Raw genomic sequence first — 16,542 nt, 5'->3', positions numbered from 1 at the left:
ATCATCTAACATATCATAATTATTATGCATTTTATACTTTAGAAATGTTGCATTAATTCTTTACCTCCTCCAAATAAATAGTGATTATCATTTCAACACTGATATTAAAAGCCGGTGGGAATTATTGCACTTTTAAGCATTGGCCTAATATATAGTGATTAATTGACATATTTGTATAACTCTGTATACAACCTGTTTCTTATTGTGTTGCCAGACAGGATGCAGCGAGCATAATTTTCATATAGAAATCAGAGGAAAACTTTGTCTACTCTTGCACTATTTTCCAACCATGCATCTAAGAGACAAGCATTACATTGTGTAATTGGGTACTACCTCATTACTTCATATTCTGTTATCAAAATTTGTTAATGTAATTAGGAGTAATTAAACTACTTTATAGACTTTCTGTAATGTGTTAAAGGCTTTTATAAATAAAGTTGATTTTCAAGTTTTATAATTGAATAAAAGTTTTTATGAGTGATTAAACCTTATTATTTAGGGATTTTTTTTAAGCAATAAGCAATTATTAAAAGTCTTTCCTCCTACTTCATTTTGGCTTTTGTTCCCAGATTATTCTTTCTTCAAAACACTATTTTGCTATGGCTCTCATTTTCTTTTACCAAAAACCCACGACAGCGAATCCCCTGTATGTGGTTCTTGACAAAGCACCTGAGGGTGAGTCCACATGACCATTTTCTAGGGTCAGAATAGAACCTTTTGGGGCCGTGGGCATATTTTCCTACATTAAAAAAAATTAAGACCTTATAAATGATTAGTAAATCTGATAATCATAATGAGTTGAGCTAATGAGGGGTTTATATTACCAATTATTTAAAAACCATACCTTAAAGCAAAGGAAAATGTAAATTATCATCACCTAGTCCTGCTCACGATGGCCAGGTTTATGCAGGCTTCTAATGGGCTTGTATACAGTTTTTATTTCCCTTAAATGTACAAATTCTGTGAAGTTTAAGAGGCATCTGGGACACAGGACCTTTAACTTTGTTGATGAGCCCCTGCCATGTTGCCTCTCAAGTCTTACTCCAGTAGGTGTTTATTTTTCACAGGAGATCTTTAAATGGTGCTGTCAATTCAGTAGCAGCAAAAATAAACCTAATTTTAGTGTGATATCATCACTGTCATCATTGTTACTTGTATATCACTGAAAGTATAGTCATAGCCATATGTACTATTTGTAAGACATAGCAGTATGTTATTTATCAAATTTACTGGACAGAAATATTTATCTTTATATATCATTAGTTTTTTTAAAAATATGCTCATAGAGAGCAGACTGACAGCTCTGGAGGAGGTGAGGGGATGGAGGGATCAAACAAAAAAGGAAAAAGGACTCATGGCACGGACAGCAGTGTGGGGATTATGGGGTGTGGGGTATAAGGGGGACAAATGGTATTGGGGAAAAAGTCTAATAAAAATAAATTTAAAAAGTAAGATAAAGTAATACTAAAAATTAAAAATATGCTCTTTCTCCCATGTTTTTATCTCATTTCAGACCCTCCGCCTGTGCTACGGGTTGATGACCGTCAGCGACTGGCCCGGGAGCGACGTGAGGAACGGGAAAAACAGCTAGGTATTTCTATCCCTCATTTGGTCTTTAAGGAACACTGTTGTTGAAATGGTACTTTTTCCCTCCAGGAAAATGGACACTTAACTTTGAGCAAATGGACATCACTACACTGAGTTTTGCAAATGAATTGCAAAACAGAAATTAGTATGCGATATAAACATAAGGCTAAACTTTAAGTGCATGAAAGTCCGGCCCAGGATTAAGGTCATTTGCTCTTCTTCGTATATTGTAATCGCAGTTTAATGTGGCACTGGAGGGAGTGCATATATGAGAGGTGTGATGGCTCAGCTTACATTTTACAACTTAAAAAAAAAACACAAGGACAGTGAGCATATGGTTCTTTTGTATGTGAACAGTTATGAGACTATACAGTGCTGGGCCCTTACTGCTTTCCATGTTAAAATGATGCTGCTTGTTGAACTTATAGACAGATGCTACCATTTTGCTGCCAGGAAAAGCACAAGACCTAGTGCTGAGGTGTCTGATGTTTCCTTTGTTACCTAAGGCCCTTGTGAAAGGTTAGCAACCACAGTATTTGCCATATAATCACCTAGAGAGCTGGGTCACAGGACCAGCTTACCAGGAAGCCGAGACCAGAGCGCTCAGCAGTCATTGTCTCCTAGAACATTGAGCAAGGATGCTGGTGCCAACTCCTGCTTTACTTGGCAGCCCATTCATACCAAGTTGCTAAAACTGGATACTCTCTTTTTATGCACCTTGAAAAGATGAAGTGCCTGGTCAGTATACCTGTGTTTCTAGAGTGTCTAGGTATTTTAAGACTAGGGCTGACTTAGGTTGCCTAAATCTTTTCAGTGGATGATCCACAAATTTTCTGAAGTTCAGCTGCATTTTGTAAGAGTTCATGTTTTAATTGGGGAATCCAGCCCCTGTGTCCCATCTTTATATAAAATTCTCATTCACAAGCCCAAATTGGTGAAATTCCCTGGAATATGTTTTCAAACGTCTGTTGGTATTATTTATATTATTTTACTTTAGGCCTCTTTCTCTGCCTTGCCATAATGATCATATAAAGTCATTTCTTTTGCTGCCAAGGGTTTTTCAACACAAATTTCAATGACTTGCTGCATGTGAACTCCCCTATTTTTCTGTGCCAGTCTTGAAGTTCCCTGTCCCCGGCAGGTTTCCTGCAGCTGGTAGGCTCCTGGAGAGCAGGGCTGCCTGTGGACTCTGCCCACTGCTCCAGAGTCAAGGTTGGTTTGACAAGTGGTCCAGAACTGAGAAAGAGGGAAAAGGCAGAGTTACTGAAGCGAAGAGATTCCAGATGAGCAAAAATAACCAACTGACTTTTGCACTGGGGTGGTTGGTATTGGTACTCTGGTTTTGGATCCTTCCAACTATTAGCATGTGTGTCCTTCATCTGCCCTTCCCACCCTATCCCAGTTGGACAGGTTCTACACTGTTAAATGTCTCCTTAGAATTGCAAGGTGGATTCGTGTCTACTCAAGTAGGGTAGCTCCCTAGCATCAGCCTACTCCTTTATGATTTAACTCCCATTGTGATTAGCTTTTACAGATTAACTCATAGCTGTCCATGTGGTTTCTTTGTCTTCCAAAGCCAAGCATTATTAATTCTTTTGTGGAAAGAATGAATATGCTGGACAAACAAAAATGATTCCACTTCTTATGCTATGAAGTTGTAAGACTTACAGCTTTGAGCCTGCAAATTTTCCTAGCTTTGTTTGTTGAGTGATTAGATTTTTTTTCTTAAGATGTATCCCCATATTTCAATTTGTATCGATGGTACAGAACATGACTCTTTGACTTATATATTCAGAAATTTTATTTGCCAGGTATTGTGTGAAAAGAGTGAATTTGGGGGAGCCCCAGCCCTCAAGGGCTAACTGCAGTCCAGTGAGGAGGCAGATGAATACAAAGCAATTATAGTACAGGATGGAGTTGAAGGGGTGGGCACAAGGGGTATTGAGAACCCACAGGAGCACCTAACCCAGCCTGGTGACGTCAGGTGCCACCTGAGCTTCCAACTAGAGGATGAAGGAGAGTCATTCAGGGAGATAGAAGAGGCAGGGACTGGAGGGCAGTGATGCAAGGACAGGTGGGAAGAAGGCATTTGGTGACAGACCCAACGTGCTCCTCAGGTTACTATTTGGGTCAAAGGATCGCAATTGTACTTTTTTGGTGAACCAGTATGTAATATACAGCGTTTCTCTTTCTTCTTAACCCTGCCATGTTAAATACCATAGTTTTCCTTAATTCTGATCTCTTTTATTGTTGTTGAAAATCATAATACACCTATTGTTTTCCTTGCATTAATTACATTGTATTTTTAAAATTTAAAAGTGTCTTATTGCTTATTCTTTTCCATTTAAGCCATCATAATAAAAACAGAGTCTAGAGAGGCTCCCTGGAATCTTCGTGTATATACAAATAAACGTTCCTGCAAGTGCACGTACACGCATTTGTAAAGAGTCATCTAAAGTCTAGCATCTGAGTTAAGCTGTAGCCTATGGTACAGAAGGGTGGTTTCCAAAAAATCGTTCGTACTGAAAGAAAATCAAAGGGCACGCATGACACACTGCCTATAAACTGCTTTGCAGAAGCTACAGTAGCAGTTAAATTTTTTTTAAGGAGGGTGGGAGATTGTCTAACACTTAATATCAAATCTTTGGATGTGCCTTTGTGAAAACAAACAAAAAAATAGTTGGTAACATCAGTATTACAAAGCTTTCAAACTTTAAAGCTTTCTTAGTTAAAAAAAAAAGAATGGGATACATTCCAGAAATTCCAACAAAGCAACATTTAAAGTGATTGGCTGGTGAGACTGATTATTCACTGTGGGATGTAGGTTGAAATTAACATTGAAAGGTTGTTTTTCTTTTTATCCACATTCTTTTAAAAAGCAAAGTAGAATAAAGGTCTTGGTTTTTTAAATGGCATATCATGTTTGTACTGATTGCAAATGGGTGTACTATTAATAGCTCTCTGCGGGTTAAATCTCTAAGTCATGCTTTAATGCTCTTATGGTAGGGTTATGTCATATGACCTGCTCTTGCTACATTTTGTTTGAAACTTATCACGTAAAATCAGGCATAATTCTTCATGTTTGGGATTTTTCTCTCTGTTTGGTTCAGCATAAGGACTCTGCAAGCATTATTTTTCTGCCTTACAAGCGTTACGCATGAAGGAATCTCCTCAGCCACTGTGTTTCATCTGATTCTGTTCCGGCCTTTTCTTCAGCCTCCTCCTGTCTCTTGACTTGTGTCATCTCTCTTCTAAACTTTAATTTGTTTTCTCCTGGAGGGGAAACATCTTATTTGTTCTCATGGTTTCAGCTCTCCTTTTCTGATGATACAGGTTTCACATTTCCAGCTACTCATGAAGCAATGGGTGCATTCCCATGATCTAAAACTCAACTGCTCTACAACTAAATTGTGCATCAGTTTCACTCTAAAACTTACTCCTCTGGGTAATTTCTGTGTCTTGATCAACTGCACCAGTATTTTTCTGACCCCAAGAAATTATTCCTTTCAGCTATTTTCGATACTTCTGGTGCTGCCAGAGGGACTGGTTGCTTTCCAATTACCAGTGTCAGCATTGGGTCTTTTGCAGAATAAAAGTCTCTTTTTCCTTGGTGACCCAGTGCTGTGCACTGACTGGTCTCCACCCTGGCTTACTGAGCCACTTGTAGCTACCAGTAGCCTGGACTCATCCTAGTCCTCCAGCTGGGGCTTCAGCTGTCTCTAGCCCAGTGTGTAGGTGGAAGTTGCCACACTTTTTTTTTTTTAATTGTTGTTCAAGTGCAGTTGTCTTTATTTTTCCCCTATCACTCGCCCCCAACCCAGCCATCCCCACCTCCCACCCTTGATCCTACCCACCTTTGGCTTTGCCTATGTGTCCTTTATACACGTTCCTTGATGACCCTTTCCCATTTTCCCCCCATTATCACCTCCCACCTCCCCTCTGGTTACTGTCAGTTTGTTCTTAATTTCAGTGTTTCTGGTTATATTTTGCTTCCTTGTTTTGTTGACTAGATTCCACTTATAGATGAGATCATACGGTATTTGTCTTTCACCACCTGGCTTATTTCACTCAGCATAATGCTCTCCGGATCCATCCATGCTGTCACAAAGAATAGGAGCTCCCTCTTTTTTTCTGCTGCATAGTATTCCATCATGTAAATGTACCACAGTTTTTTTATCCACTTATTTACTGATGGGCACTTAGGTTGCTTCTAGCACTTGGCTTTTGTAAATTGTGCTGCTATGAACGTTGGGGTGCATAAGTTCTTTTGAATTGGTGTTTCAGGTTTCTTAGGGTATAATCCCAGCAGTGGAATTGCCAGGTCAAAAGGCAGTTCCGTTTTTAGTTTTCTGAGGAAATTCCATAGTGTTTTCCACAATGGCTGCACCAGTCTGCATTCCCACCAACAGTGCACTAGGGTTCCCTTTTCTCCGCATCCTCTCCAACACTTGTTGTTTGTTGATTTGTTTATGATGGCCATTCTGACAGGTGTGAAGTGATATCTCATTTTGGTTTTAATTTGCATCTCTCTGATGGCTAGTGATGCTGAGCATCCTTTCATATGTCTCTAGGCCCTCTGTATGTCCTGCTTGAAGAAGTGTCTTTTCAGGTCCTTTGCCCATTTTTTCAATTGGATTTTTTGTCTTCCTGGAGTAGAGTCATGTGAGTGCTTTATATATTTTGGAGGTCAAACTCTTGTCCAAGGTATCATTTGCAAATATATTTTCCCATACGGTTGGTTCCCTTTTCATTTTGCTGATATTTTCTTTAGCCATGCAGAAGCTTTTTATTTTGATAAAGTCTCATTTATTTATTCTTTCCTTTACATCCCTTGCTCTAGGGTACATATCGGTGAAAATATTACTGCATGGAATATCTGAGATTTCCCCCCCTATGTTCTCCTCTAGGACTTTTATGGCATCATGACTTATATTTAAGTCTTTTATCCATCTTGAGTTTATTTTTGTATATGGTTTAAGTTGGTGGTCAAGTTTCATTTTTTTGCATTTAGCTGTCCAGATATCCCAACACCATTTGTTGAAGAGGCTATTTTTACTCCATTTTATGCTTCTGCCCCCTTTGTCAAATATTAATTGACCATAGAGACTTGGTCTTATTTCTGGGCTCTCTATTCTGTTCCATTGGTCTATGTGTCTGTTCTTATGCCAGTACCAGACTGTTTTGATTATAATGCCCTTGCAGCGTAGTTTGCTATCAGGTGTTATGATCCCTCCTGATTTGATCTTCTTTCTCAAATATTGCTGTGGCTATTTGGGGTCACTTATGGTTCCACATAAATTTTTGAAATGTTTGTTCTATATCTGGAAATATGTCATTGGTATTTTAATAGGGATTGTGTTGAGTCTATAAATTGCTTTTGGTAGTATGGACATTCTGATGATGTTAATTCTTCCAGTCCATGAACACAGTACATGCTTCCATTTGTTTGTGTCTTCCTTAATTTCTTCATCCTAAATCTATTTGGTCATAAGACTAGCAGACCTCTGTCATCCACATAAATCTCAGATCCATGACTATAAATTTGCTGCTTCTGCTATCATCATACTCCAGGCCTTAATGAGTTTGTATCTCAGGCACCCAAACGATTGATGTACTTCATTACTCCAGCACTGTCACCGTTAGTACCAGTCTTTCTTTTTGAAGCCTTCTTAGTCTTTATTATCTTTCCCCGTTTGGAAATTCTATCATTTTTCTTGCTATGTCTTATATTTGTGTAACTATCATATTTTAGCTCACATTATAGTGCTATTTAATACTCTACTGAACTTTTTCTAGTTGGATTTTATATAACTGCCTGGTTGTATATATTTTAAGTTTTTAAAAAGTATGACCATTGTTCTCCAATTCTTTGTGTACCAATACAGGGCACAGTGCTAAGTGTAAACATGTCTCATAAATATTTGTTGATTTTCCTTATTTTTACTGATCTTACTCAAGTTTTTAAGTAATAATATTAACATTGCCTTAATATTATTAATAAACAGTAATAATAATTGTTTAGTAAACAATAACTATGAGCCAAGCGGTGTTCTAAACACTTCACTGTGTATTAGCACATTTAGTAGCCAATTAACACAGTGGGTTGTACTTTTTATTGTGTGGGCCTTCCGTAGTTACTAATGTAATTTATTTAGTAGAATGTCATTTACTTCATTTTTAAAACATTGTCATCATTTAGCTTAGGGAAGGAACTGAGAGAATCTAGAAGAATGGAGTAGTTAATAGATCCTCTTTTCTTTCTGCCATATCAGCTGCTTAAGGACGTTTTTCATTTATACAGGGTCACCAAGATTCATGTTAACATAAAATTCCTGAACAAGGGGTGGCGCTGTTGAGTAGGAGCCATCCCTGCGCTATGTGTGCCGGCAGTGGACTTTGTGAAGTTTCAGAGCTGGGCGCGTGTCCAACCCCCATGGGAAGGAAGGGGTAGACCACTTCCTCACCCAAGTGAGACGCGGGAGTGCTGAGTGCCCTCTCCTTTTGACACAGGGCAAGAGGGTAAAATGCCAATGTCAGAGCAGTTTCTGGCATCTCTTTGAGAAAACTTTGTGGCATTGATCATTTGTTAGCCTTGGAGTCCACTGAATATGTAATTGTCTGTATGAACTTGGAATAGATCCAGGTTACCAGCTTTTCTTCAAAAACCTTTATAAGGATCAGAGCATGTATTGTAGAATTTGTGTAAAGGTTTATTATTTGTGTAATAAACCTTTTTATTCTAGATAGCTTAAAGTAAAACTAACCACCACTACCTTTTTTTAAAAGCAATTTTATGCTATTTTAGTTTACTTATTCATTCAACTAATATTTAATATGTGATTACTATTGAGCCAGGTAGAGGGACAATGAAGTGAAAGATCAACCACCTAGAAGTTACGTTGCTATGTGTCCCACCTGGAATGTTTCTCCTGAGATATCTGCAGAGCTCACTCCTTCTCCTCCTTCACATGTGGTTTAAGTGTCATCTTTTCAGTGAGGCCTTCCCTGACCGCCTTACTCAAATTTCAAACTAGCCTCTCCATGTTTCTCCACATCGCTGTCAACATCCATCCAAGCATGTATCTATTTCATATATGTCTGTCTTCTGCCTTTGGAAAGAAAGCTCCATAAGAGAAAGGACTGTGTCATTATTTTATTTCTATAGCCCAATACCCAGAACAGAGCCTGACACATAGTGTCTGACAATTGTTTGTTGCATGTTAAATGAATAGTACGTCTATGCACTTGAATATAAGTAGGGATGAAGGCAGCATGTATACTGCAGGTTAGTTAAGACATTACTAAATTATCAGGTAATACCTGCCCTTATCATTGTTTAGTCAGACAAGTCTTGAATTCTTATTCATAAGCATTTTCTCAGTAAGATGAAAAAAGATACAAAGATAATCTATCAAATAGTTGTACCTTAAAACTGCTTGTTCTTCGTGTATGTGATAAAACTAATAGCCCTACAGTATTGTTGACAAAACTCAAGAGAATATTTAAGGAATGTTTACCAAATAGTCGTCTGTGTTTAGGGAGATTCAGGGTTTCCCTTTTTTGAAGATGATACAAATTAAGTTTTGAAGTATTGATGTGAACAGAGTCACATTCCCCACTGGGCTTTCTAGGAGTCTATAAAATTATGAAATGATCTGTCATTCAATTCATTCAATGGATTTTGTAGCTAAGTTCATAGCTGTAAAAGATCTCTATCATAATGGAATATATTAGAAACAACACTAAGTAATCTACAAAGGAATTTGACCTTCAAACATACATCAATTAAATTATAGTTGAGGTTTTTTTCTCTGATAATTTCACCAGACTTCCTTTTCCTGTCAGTCATAGCTCTTTTATTTTGCCTTTTTTCACCCTAATGTCAACTCAGGGATAGCAGTATTAGTAATAAGAGTGTAGTAAAGCAATAAATGGTCATTTCAATCTGTCTTAGAATGTTTATCTCAAAAATGTTGACAAGGAAGTTAGGGTTAATTAGTAAATAGCCAGGAATGCTGTACCTCCGACTGATTACAGTCATAAATGAAACTGCCCCTGATTTCATACTTCACATTATTTGATTAGGACAATCATTGGTTTTGACAGAATTACCCACCAAAGAAAAGGCCTTTGGGGGAGCAGTCTTTGTAATCCAAATCTCCAGTGCACAAGGCTTTGGCAGATGTGTGGTCAGTCGTGGCATCTGGTCTCCTAAAGTTGTCACTTAATGAGTATAGTGCACAGAAGCTCCCAGGTCTGTCAGGCGGGTTATGAGCATCTAAGGGATCCGAATACATGGCAGGGGGAGGGACACGGACATCAGCACATACCAAAGCAGCTATATCATGAGTCAGGCTCAGGACTGAAGAGAATAAATGCTCGTTAAGGACGGAATTAGGTAACTCAGAGGCTGAAGCTTTAACATCACATGAATCATTGTGACTAAGCAGCCATTATTTGTTTCTTTCAAATTTACTTTGCCTTTAAGACTGAAGAGGACAAGATCTTAACACCTGAAAAGTAAAGGGTCTTATAAACAGATGATGATAAAAACTAAGAGTGACATTGGAAAATCAAGGTCTTCGCAATGGATGACCAGCTGCTCCCAATCTAGAGAGGCACTCCAGTCACGGGGAGGTGTTTCCAATCCTGCCGTTTAGCATAATGGCTCATTGTCTGCTTCCAGAGTCAGACGTCCGAGCTTGAATTCCAGTTCCACCACGGGCTTATTGTGAGACGTCATGCAGGTTACTTCACCTCTCTGTGTCCCAGACTTCTCATAATAAAATGTTTAATAGCAGTGTCTACCTCATAGAGCGACTAGGGAGATAACGACAGGCAAACCACGTGGGTGTTAGAACAACGCAAGAGGTGAAGACGTCTCACCGTGATGATGCTGGTGATAAGATGAGCACCACAGGTCATGGGATTCCACAGATACTGGCTCAGATGCCTGGGCCTGGGGAAGCCGCTGCTTCTGAGCGGAGGGGAGGCAGAGGGAGAGGGGCGTCTGTGCTTCCTGGTCTAGCAGAGCAGGACGAGGTGAGACAACCAGCTGTCCAAGAGGCTGGCACGTTCTCTGAGGAGTGAGAGTGAATTAGGGTGGAGAATATAACCAAAAGAGTGCGAGGACACCACTGCTTTGCTTCCTTCAGCAAAACTCCATTTACCAGAGGGGACTCAAACCTCCACTGAAGCCTGGCCCTGGAGCTAAGAAGTTTTGGCTCTGTATTGCTTTCTTTTCCCAACATCCTTTGGCTCCTTGTATGAGGAAGGTCTTCCTTAGGTATAAACTCCTGGCCCAGCTCCTCAGTCCCATTAGCCTCCAGGAGAGAAGACTGAGAGAAGATACAAAATTTTAGAGGCAAGTCTGATGGAGAATCAATTGCTCAGATGTGTTGAGTTAGGTTGGAGCATCCACGAGGGAGTATTATTTTTAACTGCTTTACTGAGATACTGATTTTATGAGGGGGAAATTGAGGAGGAGCTTGAGATCTAACTCTGTAGACCATTTGGAGGTAATGAACCTGGTATCAGAACATAGAAAATGCGGCAGGTTCTGGTTTCAGGCAGGAACAAATGTGCAGATAATCAGTAAGGTTATGTGATGGTTCTGACTGGGAAATTCAAGCGGCCATTCCAGGCATGCAGATGTGACCATGGAGGAAGTGTTGTGTGCTACCTGAGAGTACAGGCTTTGGAACCTGAGCGGAATTAAAATTGTAATTATTTCTTTTAGATCATGTGGTCTTGGGACAGCTATTTAACCCCTTTGGGGTTTTTTTTCCTCCTTCATTTAATCTTCGATTCCTTTTTGTCTGGTAGTAATATTCCCCTGTTTATTTCAATTTTGTTTTTATCTGCCTGGTAGTTATTTGTTCATTGTTTTTATGCATTATTTGACACTTTAAGGTTTTTTTTTTTTTAAATCACGTTTTTGTTTTCAGCCTGGTCTAAAATGTTCGAGCCTAACTAATAGGCTTGATTTTATTACTTTTAGCTTTTTTGAACTTTATTTGTTCCTTTTTTATGAGAGGGTCAGGCTTGGTGATGTGGAGTGTAGGGGTTGGTTTGAAACAAACACTGTATTTCCATGATTCCCCTCATTAATATGAAAATGGTGCTGTAATTTTCTATACTGTTAGTGATTACCTTTCATTTCCATTTCTTGACTAGTAAGTGAAATTAATTGCTATTATTATTTTTCTATTTTGAGGCCCCTTCCCTAAGTTTAATGGGCTAGGTTTACCCATTAGATTTTTCTTTCCCTTAGAATTATTATTTAACACATATCATCAGTGTTTTTATAGTGACATTAAAGTGAAATTTATTTAAATGTAATCAATCATTATTGACATACAACACAAAGTTTCAAATTCTAAAATCAAGTCAAAAAGAAACCTAATTATAATCCCACACATGTCGCCAAAGGTAAAACAAATAATTGAGTCATGGGAGTTAACTGGAAAGAGCTTGGAGATCATTTTGTGCACACTCTCTAATTTAGAAGTCAGGTAGGACACATAATTTCCCCAAGGTTGCAGAATAATTGCCAGAATCGGTACCTAAACTCAGATGTTATCACTTATCATTTTCTGACTCTTCATGATTTTAGTGGCTATTCTGATACCCAGCGTTACCAGTAACCTATTCACACCCTTCCACATCTTTTGTGAAACTAAGACAATACCTGTGTGTGTTTCGGAGGTTGCGATAACATTACTCTATTCTCTGAGTGCCACGTTTTTCTTCCTTCCTATGGTAATGAAATTGGCACTCCACCTGCACAGATGTAGCCTGTGCAGAAGGACCAGAAGGGTCAGTGGGTTGTCGAACGGGACTGGATAGGGCGTCCACCCAGCCTATGAGTGCCCCATCTGGGCTCTCTGTCCTACCCGTGTTTTTCCCATTGACTAAATTTTCTCTGTAGTGGTAGGACAGGGATTCTTATGATCATCAAAAAGATTCACTCTCTGTAATTATCTATGTGTACCAAGTCCCTACTATTACACGTGGGGCTGTGCTAAGTGCTTTGTGTGTCACTGTGAGCCCGCCTAGCAGCTCTGTCAGGGAGATGGTGCCGTAGCTGTTCGAGGGAATAAGACCACAGAAGTCACTACTTGTTCAGTGGCAGGACTGGGGGTAGACTCAGGTTCCTGGGAAGCCAAAACCTGTGCTCTATCCACAACAGTTCCCTGCTTTTCATTGTTAGTTCTTCCTAGTACAAGAGTTGCTGTGTGTTTCTAAATGGAATCCAGATGGAGAGTGGAGCTCCCCTTTGTGTGGAACTGACACACTGTCACAGTGTCTTTAAAATATAAGCAGCTCAGGGATGGGACTGACTCGTTAATGTCCAGTATTTTAGGGGCTACAGTGGGTTTTCATTTCATTTTATACTATGGGCCCAAAGTCCAGGGGGAAATTTTAATTTCACACAAGTAAGTGTTAATATTCATCACAGTCCCTTTTTTGGACATGCTATTATACTTTCAGAACTGCCTTTATGAAATGAGTGATTGTTAATGATTTAAATACTGAATGCGTTGTCTGCTCAGGTTGCCATAACAAATACCATAGACTGGGTAGCTTAAACAACAGAAATTTATTTTCTCACAGTTCTGGAGATTGGGAGGTCGGAGATCAAGTTTCCGGCAGGGTTCACTTTCTGATGCAAGCTCTCCTCCTGGCTTGCAGAAGGCGGCTTTGTTCTCACAGGAGCATCTGAGCATGAAGACAGGTGGGGAGATAGCTCTCTGGTGTCTCTCCCTATAATGACTCTAATCCTGTTGAATTAGGGCCCTATCCTTATGACCTCGTATAACTGTGGTCACCTACAGGCCCTGTCTCCAAATACAATCATACTGAGAAGTAGGGCCTCGGCATAAGGATGGGGGTGAGGGGGTGGGCACAGTTCAGTCCATAGCACTTGTTGATTTTTTTCTTCTGTTCAAAAGTCTCTTTTTTTAATGATTTAAGACTCTCACAGTATCTGTCATCCTTAGGGAATATTTTAAGTAACTAAACTTCTTAGAATAAATTAACTTTTGATTCTTATTAAAATTTTGAAATATCTCTTATCCTTCGATTTAAAAATGTTTGCATGATCTGTGCTTGGTAATAAACCCCTGCACTCAGCAGCATGCTCTGCAATAATATGAAAGTGTTGCTGCTTACTTCACCATTGTTTGCCTATTCTCTGCTTGACGGTTTTTTAAAAAGACACATTTAAAGAAGGCTCTACAGTAGGATCTTGACTTCCTGGTAGGAGAATGGAAGTGGCACTCAAAAAGAGTTTGATGGATAAAGATACGTTCTCCCTTTAAAAGATTACTTGGGGTGAAAGTAATTATAATTATAGTAATGTCTAGCCCTGTTGAGCTCACACAGCCTGAAGAACCACATTTTGTTTTCTGAACTGAAATCATGATAATGACGACAGTGGCAAAGATGGCGGTCACAGCTCATATTTATTGGAAATTTTCTAAGTGCAGAAAACTACTCTGTGCTAAGTGAAAGCATTCTTTTAATCCTCACAGTACATCTATGAGGACGGTCCCATATTTACCTACAACTTACCCACACAGAAGTGAGCCACAGGACGGCTGAGTCACTTACAATAGCAGCAGCAATACTATGGGAGAAACATGGTTTGTGAGGCAGGTGTAGTGAGGACACAGGTCTGCTGCGAGAACAAAAAGGCCATTATAGACAGCGGTGCAAAGTAAGGCCTAATAAGGATATGAAGGCCAAGTTCATGTAGGAGTCAGGAGTTTAGAATTAAATTCTAAATTCAGGAGTTTAGAAATCAGGAGTTTAGATTAAATTCTAAATTTAAATTTAGAATTTAAATTTAATGAGGCAATAGTCATAAGTATTCATGAGCAAGAACATAGTCTGATGAAAAACATTATTTAAGGAAAATTAATCTGTGAATTGATTAACTCCTATTTTATGAAGTTTACCTTACCAGTTTTTTAAATATATTTAATATTTTATAAACATCTTTATATGTTGTTTTATCTTGTTGACTTCGGTATCTACAGGAAAGGACTATATTCAATATATAAATGTCCTCAGAGAATCTGAAATTTTCCTCAAAATGGGGTACAAAAATAAAAAAATTATGTCGTTGGAAAGCAAAACGTGAAAAACAGATGTAGTGTTTCAGGTATCCACAGATTTCTTTTTCCTGCCTGTGACCTTCCTATATTGTTCATAAGAGTATAAATTGGTGTGACCTCTAGAGGGGACAGTATGAAAATATTAAATTTTAAATGTATATTCCCTTTGACTCAGCAATTCTACTTCTCCAGAGATAAGCTGATACATGTACACAGACATTTGTGACATATGATGTGTCACTCAAGTCTGAATAATTAAAATATTGGAAACAACTTAGATGATCCACGGATAAGTATTCGGTTATATAAAGTAATGTATGTTGTCAGTAGACTATTGGATAATGATTACAAAGGTTGTTGGATTCTTACGTCATGGGTTGGTATGGAAAGACGTCTAAGGTATGTCTTCAGTGAAAAAAATAGGCAGAGCAGTAAGTGTGCTATACTACTGCATGCCTATAGTTCTGCTTCACTTACATTTGTGGAAAAGATAGAAATCGACTGTAAGAGGGTCTTCGGTTTTAGGAAGACCTTCATTCACCTTCTAATATTTTGTGCTTTTTAAGTTTTGACAAAATCTATAGCTGTATGTCCACCTTTGTAAATGCATTAAAATATGTAGTATTATTAAAGGCCTGTCTGTAAGATAGATCCACATAGAAAACCCAGGTGACCTTACGTGCGTGAGTGCGTTTGGTAACCATCAGTGTATCTTAAGAAAGGGTTAGAAGTATGTTCTCTGTCTGTTCTCGATTTCCATATGTGCTCGTAGTGGTTTTTATTATTCACTCTTTCAGTAAAGATTTAGTGAGTACATGTTAGTATGTGCTTTTATTAAAGCTAGTTTTTAACTTGGGCCTGAGAATTTCTTTAGAACCAGTGGCTTTTGAAATTGAAAGGAATCTTAAAGATCCATTTTTTTTATCTTTTAGGCAAGAGAAAACACTAAATCCAAATGACCATGTCCAAGGTCTCACCTGCCCATCGCGGCAGTTACTGGGAGAACCTAGACGTCTCCCGTGCCAGTCCCCAGTTCCCTCTGTTCGCCACCTTCAGTGATGGCACGGGACAAACTCATCTTGAATTTGGCAACGTCCTTGTCCTTTTCCTTACATGAAAGTAAAGTCAATTCAAATCCAAATCCCTTGCAGGAGATTTGTCTCCTGAAATGAATAGCTTTGGAAAGACTTAATGGTAGCAGAAATGCAGAATGTTTAATATTAAATATTTAGAGGAAACTGAAATGTTCTGAATTTCTATTTTTTCCTCTTAAAATGTAACATTTTAATTTGTATGCAATGTAGTGTCCTCAAGGTTTCTGCTTCAAACTTTGTTTGGACACTTTGGCCTACAGTGTTAACAACTCATTTTTTTTTAAATTTTTATTGTTATTCAATTACAGTTGTGTGCCTTTTCTCCCCATCCCTCCATCCCACCCCAGCCAAACCCCCCTCCCTCCCCCACTGCCACCCTCCCCCTTGATTTTGTCTATGTGTCCTTTATAGTAGTTCCTAACAACTCATCTTAAAGATGTGTTTAATTATCATGGCTCAAGGAAGCACCATATTAAAAAATTAGTTTTGTACATTTTCCCCTAAAAGAAGGAAGGGACATGTATGTGTAAAGAAGAAAAGAAACATTTCATCACCAAACGCTATTTTTTGGACTGTGTATTTCCATTCAATTTGTGATACTGTCTTGTCTAACCTAGTTTGAGTTCTTCAGACACGAGAGCATCTGCTTATTTGGCCCCTCACCTGGGGGCCTACCTGACTCAGTGTGCTATGCCAGTGAGGCATTCAACACACCTTTTACCAGCTCTCCGTCCTTGGGA

At 38.8% G+C, this 16,542-nt stretch overlaps 1 protein-coding gene across 7 annotated transcripts in view; it reads left to right on the top strand.

Moving 5' to 3' along the window:
- The window catches only part of MAP7 (microtubule associated protein 7), a 149,765-nt gene that overhangs the window by 99,638 nt on the left and 33,585 nt on the right, over positions 1–16,542 (top strand). For all 7 annotated transcript variants that reach the window (XM_053914082.2, XM_053914077.1, XM_053914081.1 and 4 more), the window contains one exon: positions 1,514–1,591. In XM_053914082.2, the coding sequence (XP_053770057.1) occupies positions 1,514–1,591 (78 nt within the window). The remainder of the gene's footprint in view (positions 1–1,513; positions 1,592–16,542) is intronic.

The sequence above is a fragment of the Desmodus rotundus genome, chromosome 11 (genome assembly GCF_022682495.2).
Source record: "Desmodus rotundus isolate HL8 chromosome 11, HLdesRot8A.1, whole genome shotgun sequence".
Lineage (NCBI taxonomy): Eukaryota > Metazoa > Chordata > Mammalia > Chiroptera > Phyllostomidae > Desmodus > Desmodus rotundus.
This window is presented reverse-complemented; position numbering and strand designations above follow the sequence as displayed.